The sequence below is a fragment of the Pseudorasbora parva genome, chromosome 16 (assembly GCF_024679245.1).
Source record: "Pseudorasbora parva isolate DD20220531a chromosome 16, ASM2467924v1, whole genome shotgun sequence".
Taxonomy (NCBI): Eukaryota; Metazoa; Chordata; class Actinopteri; order Cypriniformes; family Gobionidae; genus Pseudorasbora; species Pseudorasbora parva.
In genome coordinates this window covers 8,942,609-8,961,563 of record NC_090187.1, presented here as the reverse complement: position 1 = coordinate 8,961,563, position 18,955 = coordinate 8,942,609, and the positions used below count along the sequence as shown (strand labels likewise).

The following is an 18,955-nucleotide window of genomic DNA, read 5'->3' as shown; positions in this document are numbered from 1 at the left end:
AATCAGGACAAAAAAAGTATAATATAAATGTATATAAAATATTCTTGACAGTTTATGACAACTGGTTCAGCCATTTTGCATTTGATGATTTATGGCAATAATGCCTATATGTTGTGGGGTAAGACTATTCAATAGGGAACCAGTATAATATATTTTGATAAATATGACGTAAGCAATTGATAATCAATCAATCAATCAACTTTATTTATACAGCGCTTTTACAATGACGATTGTTTCAAAGTGGCTTCACAGTGTCAAACAGGATAATATTGCAACAAAATGTGATTTGGCTGTACAGTCGTTCTGGAGAAAACAGTGATGTTATCAGCTTATTTTAATTTATAATATAGCGACAATGTTGGCAGATCTGTATTATAGTTTATAGAATTAAATAAGACCTAATAAATTAATTTTATTTGTATATTCAGTTGAATAACTTAGATCATAATTTTAGTGTCCCCAACTGAGCAAGCCAAGCCAAGATAATGTAGGAAACAGCTGACACTTGCAGCTATAGGCCATAATCGATTGCACGAATGTACCAAAGCATTTGCAATTTGTTCAAAACATTGAGAAATTGTTTTTATGATGTGCACAAGTGATAATGTGGAGGTTAAAACAAGAAATTTAGTTTTGATCTGAGAAATGCACCAAAATGACTGAGAAAAACTGTAATTAATATAAGTAATATAATATAGCACAAATAGATTTAGATAAATAGTTTTCTATAACTGCTTTCCTCATAATATAATGGAAGTAATATAATATAATTAATATAATATAGTATAAATATAATGTTTGCTATAACTGCTCTCCTCATAATATAATGCAAGTAATATAATATAATTAATATAATATAGTATAAATATAATGTTTGCTGTAACTCCTCTCTTTATAATACAATGTAATGTAATATAATTAATATAATATAATATATGAATGTTTGCTGTAACTGCTCTCCTCATAATACAATGTAATGTAGTAATGTAATGTAATATAATTAATATAATATAGTATAAATATAATGTTTGCTGTAACTGCTCTCCTCATAATATAATGTAATTAATATGATATAATTAATATAATATAATATATAAATGTTTGCTGCAACTGCTCTCCTCATAATACAATGTAATGTAATATAATTAATACAATATAGTATAAATATAATGTTTGCTACAGCTGCTCTCCCCATAATGTAATATAATATAATGTAATATAATATAACATAATATAATATAATATAATATAATATAATATAATATAATATAATATAATATAATATAATATAATATAATATAATATAATATAATGTGGATTGGTTGCTGTGGTGATGGCTGTGTGCTCTGCTGTGCGTAACTCCCGCGCGCTGAGCGGGTGGGGGAGGGGCGGGGCTGTGGCTCATCACTGATAATATGAGAGGGAGTGGCAGAACGCAAAGTAGGAGAAAACATTTAAAACTAATAAAATCACTCATAAAAGCAAGCGATTTTGCATGTTATCACATCTTTTGTGGATTGAGTATTTGTATTGAATAAACTCATATGTGTAAATCATCACACCTACATTGACAGATTTAAATAGTTGTCCCTCCGCTTTTGGGAGAAATATATACATTTCAAATTCTCATGACGTAATTTGTCTTTCACGTCCCCTCTTCAAACTCGCATTGGTGCTACCTGCATCATTAATATACTCCTGTAAGTTACAGTAAGTTATGTGCTGTATAGTCTCGGTGACGCGGGGGCGGGGCAGCAGCGCGATCTTCACACACACACACTGACGAGAGCAAAACTGCGAGGATTAAAAATTTAAAAACATCGTGAGAGCTTCTGCTGGGCAAGGCAAATGAGCCTGTTTTTTTATTTAAATACTAATTATTGCAAATGTATCTATAATTATATGTGTATTATCTGTCAATTCATTCTCAATGACGCTTCCACCATCTTTATTTATGACGTAATGGTCTCTGATTGGTCAGATCACCCGAGTCCCGCTCCCATAGTGGCTTCCTGCGTTCTGATTGGTCAGGATCCCTGAAGTGTGTATCTTTTCCGGAAGTGCAGTTCCCCTAGAGGGCGCTGTGTTATACACACTTTAGTGGGGGGGCATACACACTTTAGTACACAAATCACTTAAAACTAATTTTTTGGGACAAGTGAGATTTTAAGCCCAGACACCATTTTTGAGCATGCTGAATGGCACTATATGGTCAAACAAATGGGGACATACAAAATGTCCCCAATTTTTTAGGTGGTCCTCAGTTTACTGGTGTGTATCCTGGTGAATGTACCCAAAAGTGATATAAGTAAGTACACACACACACACACACACACACACACACAAGAAATTTAACAGATTATAATGATGCATTACATTTGCTTGAATGATATATAAATAATAATAATAATAATAATAATAATAATAATAATAATAATAATAATAATAATAATAATACAAATATATTTAAAAACTATTATTATTAACTATTATTAAAAACTATTATTATTAACTATTATTTATTTAAACTATAAAACTGTACCTCCAGGAGTTATTTAAATCTCTTTGGCACTGATGAGAAAAAAGCGAGTTGATCGCCGGCCGACTCCAGGGGGTTGAACATTTTAAACATTGTCATGGAGTTCAACATTGAGTTAAATTTTTTCATTCATAGCAATGATTGTAGAATCTATCAGCCAATTCATTGGTTATCGCTAGATTTTCCATCTCAGTTATCGATATCGAAATCCATTATCGATCAACCTCCTTTCCAGTTTGTTTGTGATCATTAGGGATTTCTAGCATTGCTCCATTACAGCAAAAGCACAAAGAGCCATCAAAAGGTGCAACGCCTGTGTTTAATGCTACCACCTAGACGAGGCTGCACAAAATGAAAAAGAATGAGATCAAAGTTTCTTTTTTCCATGAAAAACAAAAGCATCTGGTTCAAAAAGACAAGACACCTCTCTGGGACTGCAGAAAGAAAGAAAGTAAGAAAGTTCAAGAGATAGCAATTCAATAGTTTATATCTTATTTATGTGAAGCGAGCGGCTTACATGCCGTGCTTTTGGAATGCAGCAAACGTCTGTTGGTTCTCCGCTGCTCCACGGCAGGAAAGAAGGATTGGTATGAGCTGTGTAATGTATGGCCTTGGCAATGTGATCTCCTCCAACAAACTGTCATGAGAGAACTGGGATGGAGAGGCTGGGAATCCCATTGTAACAGAGCAGATTATTGATTTATCAGGCGCTGTCACGGCCGCCTTCTTGTTCTCCATATCAACGTGTTATCCATGGCCCTCGTCAATTTACTCTAGACATATGAATTATAATTAATCAATGCTCTCCACTGTAGTCTAAATGGAAAAATAGATTTTCTTTTGTTGTTCCTACATGGTCAAAGGAAAAGATGTGATAAATTACGTATCTTTAGACATCTAGGGTCATGAAACATGAGAGTGGGTTGACACGTCAATCTTTTTTTCTGGTTTTATTTCTTTTTTTGCTCGCTAATGCAATGGATGGTAAATTATGAGAACAGTTGTTACTGCTAAAATTGGCATCATTTATAGGGCTGTCAAAAACTACAATGGATTACCATGATGAGTGTCATAAAAAAGGGCCACAAAAATAATGCACCCATTTGATAGAAATTGGGATAGAACAGATAACAATCTGTTGACTGGGTTTCTTTCTTTTCCCCCCATCTCGTATTTTCCTGACCCTTCATCTTGCATGGTAAAATGAGACCTTTGTACGGTAAATCAATATTCATCTGTTCTCAACTAAGGGAGGATGAGAGATAAGATAAGAATCTGCAAGAACTGATGTGCTTTTTTTCAATAATTGTGTGCCAGTCTGAGACAATACATGACCTTTTTAAGAGGTATTTAAGCTTCATGCATCTTAATTGATTGAACTCCCATCCAACTGGGTGTTTACTGTTTACACAAGGCAACATATAGTCTAGTGTGGTCTAAATTGTTGGTACCCCTGGTAAATATAATCTAATATGGCTGTAAAAAAAATAATCTCCATTGTTTATCCTTTTGATCTTTTATTAAAAAAAAAAATCCAACCTTCCATTTAAGTAAAATAATTGACAATGGGGGGGGGGGGGGGGTTCTCTAAAACACATTGGCCACAATTGTTGGTACCCCTAGAATTTGAATGGGTAAAATATCTCTGAAGGATATCTACATTAATATTAGCATTTTTTAGCAAACCAAGGTGACAAGGAACATGAAATTGTTCAGCTATGATGTATTGTTTCACACGAGCATAAATATAAGGAGGCATACAAGGCAAATTCCCTTAATCATTTATCACAATGAGTAAAACCAAAAAATATAGTTCTGGATTGGTGAGCTTCAGAAATTAGAAAGAGGCTCTAGGAAAATAGCTAAAGCATTGAAAATCCCCATTTCCACCATCAGGGCAATAATTAAGAAGCTCCATTTAACTAAAGATGTTACAAATCTGCCTGAAAGAGGACGTGTGTGTATATCGTCCTAATGCACGGCGAGGAAAAACGTTTGAGTGCACAAAGACTCTCCAAGGATCACAGATGGAGAATCGCAGAGATTAGTTGAGTCTATGGGTCAGAAAGCCTAAAAAAAAGATTCAAACCACCCCTACATCACCACATGTTGTTTAGGAGGGATTCAAGGGAAATCCTCCTCGCTCATCCAGAAACAAACTCCAGCACATTCAGTTGTCAGACATGACTGGAAAGTCAAAAGGGACTGGGTTCTGTGGTCATATGAAACTATAAAAAGAGCTTTTTGTCAGCAAATCTACCAGATGGGTTTGGTGCAAACAGGGATAAAAAGTACCCCATGCCCACGGCTAAAAATACCACTGGATCGTTAATGTTGTGGGCATATTTTTTTGCTGGAGGTCCTGGACATCTTGTTGAGATACATTGTATCATGGATTCTAGCAAATACCAAAAGATAAAAAATCAAAACCTGATGGATTCTGATACAAATCTTATAATGGGCCGTGGTTGGATCTCCCATCAGGACAACGATCCAAAACAAACATCAAAATCAACACACAAATGATCTCACGGAGCACAAAATGAAGCTTCTGCCCTGACCATCCCAGTTTCCTGACCTGAACCCTATAGAAGATGTGTGGCTGAACTGAAGAGAAGAAGCCCCAGCATGGAGCTGGGAATCTGAAGGATCTGGAGAGGTTCTGTAAGGAGGAATGTTCTCTGATCTCTATTCAGGTGTTCTCCAAACTCATCAGGCATTACAGAAGAAGACTCCGAGCTGTTATCTTGGGAAAAGGAGGTTGCAAAAAGTATTTAATAAAAGGGTACCAACAACTGTGGCCAACGTGTTTTGTAGAAAAGCATTAATTTCATAATATGATTAACCCCTCATTTTCAATTCTTTTACTTTAATGAAAGAGATTTAGTGATATTTTTTTTAAAATAAAAGATCAAAAGAAAAAAAAAACAATGCCTATTTATTTTTTACAGCCACATTTGATCATATTTACCAGGGGTACCAACAATATTGACCACGATTGTATGTGTGTATGTATGTATGTAGTTGAGTAATTGAGTATGGTTAATGTTCTGGAGCCAGAGCTTGTTCTTGGCCAGACAAACTGGAGCCTGACGTGAACTGGCCTCATGTTTCCACAGACGTGAGTAACGAATGCTGATGTAACGCTGCACTGTAATGTTAACCAGTCAACAACAACCAAAAAAGTGATTCTACAAATTCTAATGGTACTTGAAACTAGAAACTATGTGCTGTGTACTTGAAACTATGTGCTGGTATTTAATAATATTGCTGTAAAAAGTGATTAGTTAATTTAACTTAAAAAAAAGTGGAAACCTGGGGGCATGGATCCCCCCAGGATATCACATGGACTATGCATTCAGACCCTTTGCCGTGACGCTCATTTATTTAACTCAGGTGCTGTCCTTTTCTTCTGATCATCTTTGATATGGTTCTGCACCTTCATTTGAGTCCAGCTGTGTTTGATTATACTGATTGGACTTGATTAGGAAAGCCACACACCTATCTATATAAGACCTTACAGCTCACAGTGCATGTCAGAGCAAATGAGAATCATGAGGTCAAAGGAACTGCCTGAAGAGCTCAGAGACAGAATTGTGGCAAGGCACAGATCTGGCCAATGCTAGGAAAAAATGTTTGGGACAATCAGAACCCAATCTAGAGCTGGTCGTCCGCCAAACTGAGCTTTCGGGAGAGAAGAGCCTTGGTGAGAGAGGTAAAGGAGAACTCAGAGATAACTGTGGGTGAGCTCCAGAGATGCAGTCGGAAGATGGGAGAAAGTTATAGAAAGTCAACCATCACTTTAGAGTTTTCTCCACCAGTCAAGGCTTTATGGCAGAGTGGCCTGATGGAAGCCTCTCTTCAGTGCAAGACAGATGAAAGCCTGCATGGTGTTTGCTACAAAACACATAGCTATCCTGGACGAAAACCTTCTCCAGAGTGCTCAAGACCTCAGACTGGGCCGAAGGTTCACCTTTCAACAATACAACGAGCCTAAGCACACAGCTAAAATAATAAAGGGGTGGCTTCCCTGACTTAAAACCAATTGAGCATCTCTGGAGGGACCTGCAAATGGCTGTCCACCAACGTGTACCATCCAACCTGACAGAACTGGAGAGGACCTGCAAGGAGGAATGGCAGAGGATCCCCAAATCCAGGTGTCAAAAACTTGTTGCATCTTTCCCAAAAAGACTCATGGCTGTATTAGAGCAAAAGGGTGCTTCTACTAAATACTGAGCAAAGGGTCTGAATAATTAGGACCATGGGATATTTCAGTTTTTCTATTTTAATAAACATGCAAAAAGTCAACAATTCTATGTTTTTCTGTTAACATAAGGTGCTGTATGTACATTAATGAGAAAAAACGAAATATTTTATCTAAATGATTTTAGCAAATGGCTGCAATATAATAAAGAGTAAAACATTTAAGGGGGTCTGGATACTTTTCGTACCCACTGTATATACACAGCTGCATATACAACAGCCATTATGATTGTTTTGAACTAAAATACTTAAATTTTAATATTTTCAAACTTTTGTTTACACATGTTCACATTATTAATTGGGTTAAAAAATACTAGCTCAGAAAAATAAATAAAAAAATCTAGATATTGGTTGAAAATGTTCTGATTCTTTATGCTTTTCTCTATTGTCTTCTTTGGTACTTTAACAATTGTATATTGTTTAATGTGTTTTTTGACCAAAAAAACAAACAAAAAAACATGTATTTATTTATTTATTTATTTATTTATTTATTTATTTATTTATTTATTTATTTATTTATTTATTTATTTATTTATTTATTTATTTATTTATTCATTTATTTATTCATTTATTTATTTATTTATTTACATTTTATAATATCTGCCTAATAATGTATTTGTATACTGTGATTAAAGCTTAAGCAAAGTCTCAAATGTATATGGACGACATGTACACTTAGGATTTTCATTATCAAATGGCTATAACCTCAGTAAAAGTGCACAAATATGGCAATTGTTCATACTAGTCTCACATTAGTAAATAGTTAGGGTTAGAATATTTTATAAATAAACTCAACTGTTCTGTTCCATTAAATAAGTGGAAAATAAAATAGTTATAGAAAAAATGTAGTCAATTAAATGTCCTAAACATGTTTTTCCCTTCTTATCCATCATATACCCATTTATAATCCATTAGTGATTCAAAACAGATTTTCTGTCAAAAATGTCAAAACATGCGCAACTGTTCCACACACAGTTTTTGGAATTTAATGAATGGGGCTGAAGGTATTTTTAGGTTAAGTTAACAGCAGTACTTAGTGCCTTATTAGGTTTACAGGAAATGCTCAAGTTCAATTATGTCCTGAAGTCACGCTACTAGTCAACTAAAATCAAAACAAGTGACATCATTGCCTTTTAATACATTTATGGGCAAGTTTTCATTTTCATTCAGCACCATTTTTGTTGAGATCAATAAGAAAATCAGACTGAATTGTTTTATATTGTTCTACATTTTAAATGGTTGTTGGAAAATAAGCTAATATGCATTCTAAAAATCTAAACAATTTGGATAATCAGGTATCTAGATTTATTTGCAGAGCAGATACAAAACTAAAGTTCCCTGTATTCAATAATATCATCCCTTAGAACACACCTTTGATCAACAAAATTACATACTTAAAGTTTTTTTTTTTCTTGAACAAAAATGCTTTAAAATATAACTACACTCTTGCCTCATTCAGTATCATTGACATGATTGGTTACAAGGTAGTTTGTGGTCATAAACACCAGTGATTTCATACCGCGTTTTTGAGCCTATACTGCAGTTTTAAAGAGAAAATCCTCAGCAATTGTGTAGTTGACTTATGAATTTGAACATGGTTTGTCTTAAAGCATATTAAAAAGACCACAAAGACATATAAACAACATTAAAACTTTGATTTTCACCACAGTTAAAATCAATAATGATTTTTATTCATTCCTTTTCTTAAAAATGGCTTAAATATGAGGTTTATTTATAAAAACAATGTTTTGGTCAAAACTATTTGGTTTGCTTTAGCAACAGATTTTAAATTAACAAAAGGTTTGTTAATGTTATTATTTTTTTATTATTTAGCTCAGCATCTAAACGTGATTTCAGCCGAGGGGGACCCAACCACCAACCCAATGTGGAACACAATTTAATAATGGTCGCTCCCCAGATAAATTTAAATGCCCCATGCCCTAAGTCGCAAATCCGGGAACCGGGTCTGTTCATGCTGCTAATTTTCTTTGTTGTTTGTTGGTTTTCGATATTAAACTTTGTGACATTATGTCAAAGTATTGGTGTTTTTATCAGTAGGTTTTGAACATTTTCAGCACATTTTAATAATGCTGTGATAATATCGATAACCTCAACAATTTTGGTTATTCTAATTGGGATATGATATTTTCATACCGTTTCATCTCTGGTTAGTTGTATCATAATTAAATGTAGATTTATGGGTTCTTGAAGTTTTGTGGGCTTGCGGTGACCCCATCATGTCTAAAGTTTCATGGTACCTACGAAATTCCCACAACACAACAAATTAAATCAAACCACAACGAAATTGCCACAACACAACGGAAATGCTCCAGACCACGAGGGGGCTCTCGGAGTTTCCCTTGGCATTGCTCTATAGATTGACCAGTCTTAAAAAAGATATAACTCTATGATCACTTTTAAGTGTGTAACCATTGTATATCGACATAAAATATCAATTCAAAATCACCTATATGCATTATAGCTGCATATTTATACACTCTAAATCACTTTTACTATCACGGCACTTGATGCCCAAGGGAACGTCTACCAACTGCACCATGCAGTTGAAACATATAATTTGGATGAATTAAAATGACTTTTTAACATTTAAAAGTGGTTTCATTTAAAAGTAGTTTCAACCACTTGGTGGAATTGGCAGACATTCCCTTTAGGCATCAAGCGCCGTGATGTCGAGTATAAATATGCAGCTATATTGCATGTAGGTGATTTTGATATTGATATTTCATGTACAATGGTTACACACTTAACTGATAGTAGTGATTATATCTTTGTAAGGCTGCCCAATCTATATAACAATGGCGAGGAAAACTAACTTTATTGCACTCTGAGAGCCCCCTCATGGTCGGGAGCATTTCTGCTGTGGCGATTTTGTTGTGCTGTGGCTTGTGTCCGTTGTGTTGTGGCTTGTTTCTGCTGTGTTGTGGCGATTTTGTTGTGTTGTGGCTTGTTTCTGTTGTGTTGTGGCGATTTTGTTGTGTTGTGGCTTGCTTCCGTCGTGTTGTGGTGATTTTGTTGTGTTGTGATTTAATTTAGGTGTGTTGTGGTTTCATTTAGTATGGCTGCACTACTGGGCCACTGTACTCATGAGCCATCAGGGCCTTTAACCAGAAAGCACAGGCCAAGTACCCCATATTTAGAGACTTTCTAGTTCAAGAGACTCTAGTTCCTAATGGTCATGCATTCTGTGGTTAAACAGAGTGGAGTTCTGAACAGACCCACCCTATGTACATATCCACAGGCTTGTTCTTTCAACCCATGATACCTAAGTCCCATCATTTCACTTTGGAGGGGTCTGCTGAGAGAGGGCTGGATCTCAGAAGGGAGTGAGATCAGAGACACTCCCTCTGCCTTCAGCCTTCAAAGCATGGACTGATAACTAGCTTGAACCAGGGAGTTCTGTTTCTCAAAACAAAGAGACAGAAAAAAAGGGCCAACAGCGAATGCTTTGGGGGCACAACTGTGAAAGGAATACAGACTAGTGTTTTTCTTTCTTTCTTTCTTTCCCTTTTTTATATGAAAAATACATTTCTGAATCTCCAAGGGAGCTGTGGATACTCTGTGCACACCAACCAGTTTCCCTGGCAAGAGTTGTGAGAGGTCTCTTCCCAAGGGAGGGCTGTGACATCCATGGCAGTGCTCAAAGACTAGGCCCCTCTCCAAACGGCCGAGTTGACCATCTCTGGGTAACTCATGCCCGGCTTCCTCAATCAAAGACAGCAAACAAAGAGATCCGAGCTAAATGTTCCCCTACCGCTGACTGGCCAGTAAAGCTGTTTGCATTTCATGAACCGAGACCTCAACCAATGCACTCCACACAGGGATTCATTGCCTTTAATCATTTTGAAATTGCACAGCAGTAGCTGCCAGCAGAAATCAGCTCTTGCAGCTTTTAAGTGCACTTCAGATTGCTCTGTTCTTGAATGTCTAAAAGTAAGTATAAAAGATTCAGAGGGAATCCTGATCAGGGGTGTTTTGCCCTAGCAAGGACATAACCCGCTACTGAACTAAAATGTTATGATGTATTGTTGGAGAAACAAACTATCTAACATGACTGTTTCCTGAAAGTATAGGTACTTTGTCAAGAGTTCTAACCAACGTAGTGTGAATGATGGATTCTCAACAAAGTTCCTACACTTTTGGGAAACAGTCATGGTAGCTAGTTAGCGTCTCTAACAAACGCAAGCGGTGACCGATACGTTTACTAATTCATAAATTCAAGATTTAATGTCTTGAATGTCTTGTCGGGCTAAGACCCGACCAAGCTCAATTTAAGATTGAACATTGGTCTGAGGAGTCTGCTTTGTATTTTCTACTGCACAAGAGGTGTGATCAACGGGCATTATTCAAATGACGCTGTACGCAATTGGATAGTCCTTCAACCAATCAGACCACAAGAGGCGGGAACAACCCATCATCTCTCTATCCGTCATCGTGTTAAACCCGCCAATAACGCCCCAGGTGGATAAGCCAGTCTATGATTGGCCCCCGCAAAAGTGTAACAGTCTGGAAACCTGTACATTTGTTTCTACTGCTTCTGAGTTGAAGAGCAAATTCAAATGGATGATTAGTTTACCCAGTCTATTGAATGTCAGCTCAAATTATTTTAAAATAATTTTGCTCAAATTGTTATATTTTAAGTCTACATGCCATAATAAGAAGAATCTATGCTTCTAACAACAGGTCAACAACAAAATCTGACATGTAATCCTCAACAAAGAGTGACTTATTTACTTTCTCAATGCACATTATTTGCTTTAATATGCATGATTAATCAGTTATTCCAATACATGTCTTATTTTTCAACCAATTCCCACTTTTGAGGATCCAATCCATTCTTTGGATGCAAGGTGCAATAACGATTAATTCATTTTATCGTAAACCTCATTGCGCATGGACTCAGCCCCATGTCAGACTCATGAGATCGCCGCCCCCCCCGCCAATAAGAGTGAAAGATCCTTGGGTGTCCAACAGGGTGATGAATGGTGGCCATTTGTTATGTGGAGGCCTGGGAAAAGCTCTGCATCCCAATGTCTGCTGCCAGGAGCTTTCCTTTGTCTCTCCGACAGGCCTTCAGAATGGCACACAATGAGCGGAGCAAGGTTATAGTCAGGCGATAGACAAGGACGACAGAAAAAAAACAAAAAAACAACAGAACAGTGTGTTCATGCGGGCTGGCAGCTTATATGGAGGCTCAAATAAAAGACCGGATGACTTTAGGATCTAGTTTGCAGTGTTCTTTTTGATAGAAAGAAAGCAGAAAATGCTTCATGTGACGAGAGTACACAATGTCGAACACCTCTTCAAGAGAGTACACAATGACAATTGAACACCTCTTCAATATTACAGTTTAGAAAGCGAAATCAGGCTTCCTAACCACTGCTATAATACATACACTGCTCGTCACAATGTTAAACATTAAACATACACAAAGTGTTCGCTTTTCCACAAAAAAACACAAAAGAACACCATGTGTAGTGAATAGTGAAGTACACAATCCCGTTGGGCACACCAATAAGGCTATTATGGCCACCGCTCTTGGGGAAACTGTAAGCAAAACTAACAATGTGTTTTCCAGCAAGCAATTGCGCCTCTAGCTCCACACTGCATGCTTCCATGGCTTGTGATGATATTTTGGAGGGAAGCCAAGGGATTACTAAGGAAAGAAATGTGTTTTTTGCTCTTGCTTCATGAAGCAAAGCATTAAAGGCACTTTTCCATGTGATGGAGACAACTTTGGGGCTACATTTTAAGAAAGGAGCAAAGCATCACAGGGATACCTTTAAATGCGTTTACTTTTAATCAGTAGCATTAGTAGGAGGCAATGTTAGGGTGGTCATAATGTCAATATGAAAAAATAAAAATAAAATAAAATATATATATATACAGAAATACAAATTTAAATAAACGCATCACTCTAATGACTAATGTTTCCACAACGATGATTCATAAATGCTGGTTAAGAATTTATCGGTAAGCCCCTGACCTCGAACACAGATGAACCAATAGCAGTTTAGTATTAGCTGCACCGGGACCGGAACTTGGATATCTGTAGTTTTCAGCGCCATAGAGAAACATTGGAAGATTCAAATATATCATCGTTTTGATGGTGTTTATGCTACAAAAAAGGTAAAACAATGTGTCTGGGATACTGTAACACTGTATCTGTACTGTACTGTATGCTGAGAGAATTTTCTGGTTGTCTGGTTCATTAAGTGAGACCAATCTAACATACACAACTTAATAGTTCACTGTTCTCACATCATGTAACAGTGGGTAACACTTTACAATACGGGTGCACTAATATTCATTAATTCATGCTTAACTAATGCACAGATAATCATGAGTTAATGTATTAATGGTTTACTAACCCATTTATTAATTATTACTGCATCAGTAACTAATGAAGATTCTACATAATTAATATATTAATTAATCATTCAATTGTTATTAGTTAAATGTGTAATGAAGTAATATTTCCTTAATAACATTATATTAACTAATCATTTAAATGAATGTGTTAATTACCACAAAGGGTCAAAGCCATGCATTTCAACTTCCAGTTGTCTGCTTTAATTAATCATCAGCTAATGATTTATAAAGGTTTCATTATGTTATGACTTTACTTGTTAGAGCACATGACTATTAACTCTTTCCCCGCCAGCGTTTAAAAAAAAAGTTGCCAGCCACTGCCATAGTTTTTGACAATTTTCTCCAAAATGTAATAGCCCATAGAATATTTTGTTTAATGAATATCTGAGCATGCAATATATCAAAATAAAGAGCTGACCTTCTTCTTTTAAACAACAACAATAACAACAAAAAAACGTTTTATTGACCCAATGGTTGAGTTGTTCTTACCCAGCAATTGGGTTGTCTTAAGCAACATTTAACCCAACCACTGGGATAAAACAACTCATGCACTGGGTTAAAACAACTCAACCATTGGGTTAAAACAACTCAATTGTTGGGTTAGTGCATTTTCAACCCAACTTGGGTTGTTTTTAACCCAGCATTTTTTAGAGTGTACACAGTCCTGTGGCTCGTCCTGGGTCCACATTCAGTAACTTTAGGCAGTTTTGATTCATATGCTGATTATTGATGATGATCAGGTAATTTTTAATATGCATATGATTACATGCGATCGCTCGTTTCACTGCGTCTTACTCGCGTGTGTTTTGATCAGGAGATTCAGGACTCATTCAGAAGATGTGCAATAGCGCCCCCTAGCGCCCGACAATGAAAACACGGAAACCCGGAAAATTCCGTTATTGGCCTGGAAGCGTTTTCTCACAAATAACGGAAATTTCCGTGTTTGGCGGGGAAAGAGTTAACTATTAATTTGTAATTGTGGTTATGGGTTTTGAATTAATTTTGAATTAGTTAATAGTCTTTTTCCCCAACAAGTAAAGTCATAACATAATGAGACCTTTATAAATCATTAGTTAATGAACAATTAAAGCAGACAACTGGGAGATGAAATGCATGGCTTTTAACCCCTTGTAGTAACTAACACATTCATTTACATTATTATTAATATAATATGTTATTAAGGTATTTATACATTATGACATTAACATGGGTGACTTTTACATCACTACATTTGAAAGACAAATATTGTACTTTTTACTCTACTACATTTCTATCTAGGTCGAAAGTTGTTTCTGTAGCACCTCTGAAAGTCGGTAGATGATCTTTTTCCTTCTTTAAAAGGTTTTTTGTTGTTGTTGTTGCAGACAGTCTATCAGGAAACACTCTTATATGGTCATATACATTTTCCCAACTTTTTATGAACACTCAGTTCATAGCAAAATGGAAGAAGACTGTTCTCAGGCAAAAGTGTGTGCACCCATAGCCATACTTTGAAAGTATGTTTCAGTAAAAAAAAAAAAAAAAAAATTATCAAGATTAGTTTAGTTGGCATACACTAAGTGCATATCTTATACAATATTAAAAATAAAAATATCTGGGAGAAAGAGAAGAGTAAAATTGGGGGAATATCAGAAGTGTATCAGTGTATTGGATCCATGCATTCGGCCTTAAAGTGAAAGCAGCTTCGTAAAGAGCTAAATATCTGCATTTAAAATGAATTGAATTACTCACAGGCAAACTGCAGAAGGGCATCTCGACTCATGACGATGCCAATGCTGTTTTCAGCTCTGCACTGGTATCTTCCAAAATCGATGGCCTCACTTGCATTGTGTATTATTAAGTTCCCATCAATCAAACTGTAGCGGAAATCTGCTTCGGCGTCTACATTTGTTCCGTTGATCAGCCAACTGCAAAAGCAATGACTCAATTAGCCAAAAATAACTACATTACATTCTAAACGGTAAACAAATAAATACAGATGTATACACTGAGGTGACTAATCCACAACCACTATGCATATAATACAATTGTAGTGTTTAGTTATTTTTTGATGGCATATAGACATTACATTATATCTATACTGAAGAGCATTTTGGCATACAACCTGATATGTCTTTATCTCTTTAGGCAGGTAAATCTAAATTACGACCCAGAACTCAAAACCAAATCCGTGTCTGAGATCTGAGTATAGCACCAAATGGATTACTTAATCTTACTAACACCTGTATTTATTTATTTATGCATATAGACATACAGTTAATCCTCCAAGCGGGAAACATATATTGATTAATATCTGTCTGTTTTCTAAAGGTTAGATCTTCTGTGAGACTGCAACACACATTGAATCAAAAGACTGTACAGTTTGGCGATTATTGATTATGGTGATTCTAGCACATTAGCCCCTGGTTTCATAGACCAGGGTTGAGCCTATAGTCCCAGACTAAAATGCATGTTTGAGCTGTTTTAACTAACAGAAACTTGCACTGACATATCCTAAAATATGTCCGTGCCACTGTTTCTTCTCTAGATGCACACCAGTAATGTTTTTTTTTTTTTTTTTAAAGGCATGTTTATTAAATCTACTTAAATGTCCTAATTAAAATAAGGCCTAATCCTATCTTAATCTAAGCCTTGTCTGTGAAACTAGGCCTATATCAATTCTGATTAGGAATCCTCAGAGGAAAGTCCAACATTTGCATCATTACCATTAGTCTAACAGAAAAGCCACTCAGACAGGATATTAAGGATTCACAGTAAAGCTCCAGAGAAATTAAATGTCATTTATTATCCATTTCATAAAACTTTATCCATGTTAATGAAATAAGGTAAACCGTACCTGTAGGTCGGAACAGGGTTTCCTCTGGCTTCACAATTCATTATCACTTTCTTATTGTCTGAATCCAGGGAGAAGATTGCATCATCTGGCTCTTGAATGAACACTGGACCAAACTCCTCGCTCTCTGGGGTCAGATGGAAGAAGAAAAGCAAAAACACAGTTTTAATGCATGCATATAAACAAAATGAATCTACACTCTAAAAAATGCTTGGTTAAAAACAACCCAAGTTGGATTGAAAATGGACAAACCCAGAAATTGGGTTTCTGGGTTCATCCATTTCAACCTAACTTGTTTTTTGTTTTTTTTAACCCAGCATTTTTTAGAGTGTAACCTAATACTAATATTTAAAAAAATAATAATAATATATTTTTACATGACGTGGATCCGACAGACAATTTTCCCCAACATTTTGTGATCATTTAAGGGTGCTTTCACATTAGCACTTTTGGTGCGCACCCTGGTTCGATTGACGTCAGAATTTGGTTTCGCTTGGATGATGTAAACGCTGTCCCATAAACTGTACATGAGTCCGCTTGAAAAGGTAGTCTGGGGTTCGGTTCATGTGAACTCCGGTAAGGTTCGCTGCTGATGTGAATGCTATCGCACTAAACCGCTATTAATGATGCATGATTTGATTAAAGTGTGTGTTTTATGTGTGTGTTTAACTCATTTTTATACTGCAGGCAGAGAGCTGTAGATCTGATTTCGGATTTCTTCAGTGTTCTTTAGAGCATTTGCAGTACATTCGTGGCAGATAGACGCAAGTGCCATTACGTACTGAAGCTTTGGTAACAAAACCAATGGTTCAAAAACAAAAATATAAACGTGAGGTGAGCAACGCTATTCACTTTGGTGCCTTCTCGCTCACCGTTGATACCAAGCAACGGGGTGAACAGCTGCTGCTTTAATGATATAAAACGTACCCCAGTTCAGACCCAAATAACATGAACACAGTCAAGCGGTGGCAGAGGAAGCGATTGAACTTGAGTCTTGTTTCCGCCACAGAATAATAAATACAAAAAGTAATTGCGACTTTTTATCCGACTCTCGAATTCTGACTTTTTTTCTCGCAATTGCGAGTTATAAAGTAAGAATAGACATTTATATATCGCAATTATGTTTTTTTCTTTCTTTTTTCAGAAGTATAAGTTTATATCTCACAAATCTGACTTTATGACATGGAATTACAAATATTAAGTCATAATTGTGAAATATAGACATTAAACTCCCAATTCTGAAAAAAAAGGTATTTTTTATCCCTCAGAATAGGATTTTGTTAGCCTGACAAGCCAGACCCACATCAGGATGTTTGGTCTGGAAACTCACCATTGACAGCGCTCAGTCTGAGGGGCGGGATAAACGGTTGTCTTTCAAACTCCCTCTGCACGTGATAGGATAGCGCTTCAACTAACCAGAGCAATGTGAAGCAGAGCTCATTGATAGATTAAACATTCGCCGTATCCGATCGGCAAAACTCTGAACACATCTTCCCTTTTTAAGAATGACTTCAGTGCCGTTCTTTTCTTTTCTCAGAGAAAAGCTTAACTCCAAGTCTTCCAGAGTCACAGTCAAAGCTGATTCGAAAGACCGCCGTTCGACAGCCTCTGTGTTTACGAGTAGCACGCAAGCGCAACTCTGGCGTCATTATGTTAAGCCCCGCCCACAGACTCTATACACTGTATATATGTGATTGGTCTGAAAAGAGTTTGGTTTTTACAGCTCAGGGGTCTCATTTATAAAACTTTGAGTAGATTTAACCCTAAAAGTGTACGTACGTACAAAAGCTAGATTTTGCGCAAAAATCCTTTCATAAATCACAGCCAGCAGCAGATTGTGCGTACGTGCTTCTCCACCCTGTCTCTTCCCTGTATTGAGAGTTGCTAGACACTCGCGGCAGATTAGATTTGCTATCGCTAGGGTGCGTCTAGATTTCTAGGCTAGGACTTTGTAACTCACCAATATGAATTTATATGCCAAATATCTGAGAAAAAAAATCTATTTTTTTCCCCTCGCAATTGTGAATTTATCTGACAATTTTGACTCTATAACTCACAAATATTAGGATATATCTTGCAATTATTACTTTATATAAATATAGGGAAAGAGTCATCATTATCAAGTCAAGTCAAGTTATCTTTTAAAATGTTGTATTATGTGGCGGAAACAAGCTTCCATATGACCAAGTGCAATAAGATGCAAAAAATAACTCAACTCAGTACTGGAGTGCTGTCTGTGAAGTGGCTCTCCCGTACTGAATTTAATTATCTTATTGCACTCGAATGACTGATTGACTGATCATAGGATAGGCCTACATGTGGACCTTCTTGTGTCGGCCACTCTCTTTTGCTGTGCATAGCTGGGGAGCGGAAACCCAGACACAGTGATCATATAATGTAAGCCTAGACAAAAGATGGCAGAAAGGGAAACCAATTAATGATTTATTTACTCTTTCCCCACCAGAGTTGTTTGAAAAAGTCGCCAGCCATTGCCAGCATTTTTGATAATTTTCACAAAATTCTCATGGACTCTAGAATATTGTTTGTTCTAGCTGCATACATTATTTTTCAATAATCACTTGCATGTAGGTACGTTTCATAAAGAAAGTTACATTTTGAGCAAAAAGCTGAGAAAAATCACATTTTTGTCAAAGGCTACATCCAGATCATATTCAGAACGCTGATCTGCAGATGGAGTAGATAATTTCAATCAGTAACACTTGGCAGTTTTGATTGTATATGCTGTTTAATGTTGATGATCGCATAATTTTACATATGCTATCGCTTGTTTCTGCTTCTTCAATCCGGAGATTCTGTACTCTTTCATAAGATGTGTATTAGCGCCCCATCCACATAGCAATGAAAACACATAAAACCAGAAATGTCTTTCAGTGGCGGGGAAAGAGTTAAATATGTTTAATGGATTAAAC

The 18,955-nt window shown here is 36.2% G+C and overlaps 1 protein-coding gene across 6 annotated transcripts in view; it reads right to left on the bottom strand.

The window, feature by feature from the left end:
* Positions 1–18,955, bottom strand: part of cntn5 (contactin 5) — a 427,504-nt gene that overhangs the window by 176,574 nt on the left and 231,975 nt on the right. For all 6 annotated transcript variants that reach the window (XM_067419349.1, XM_067419350.1, XM_067419348.1 and 3 more), the window contains exons 4-5: positions 16,029–16,152; positions 14,924–15,099 (exon numbers count right to left, since the gene is read on the bottom strand). In XM_067419349.1, coding sequence (XP_067275450.1) covers positions 14,924–15,099; positions 16,029–16,152 — 300 coding nt within the window. The remainder of the gene's footprint in view (positions 1–14,923; positions 15,100–16,028; positions 16,153–18,955) is intronic.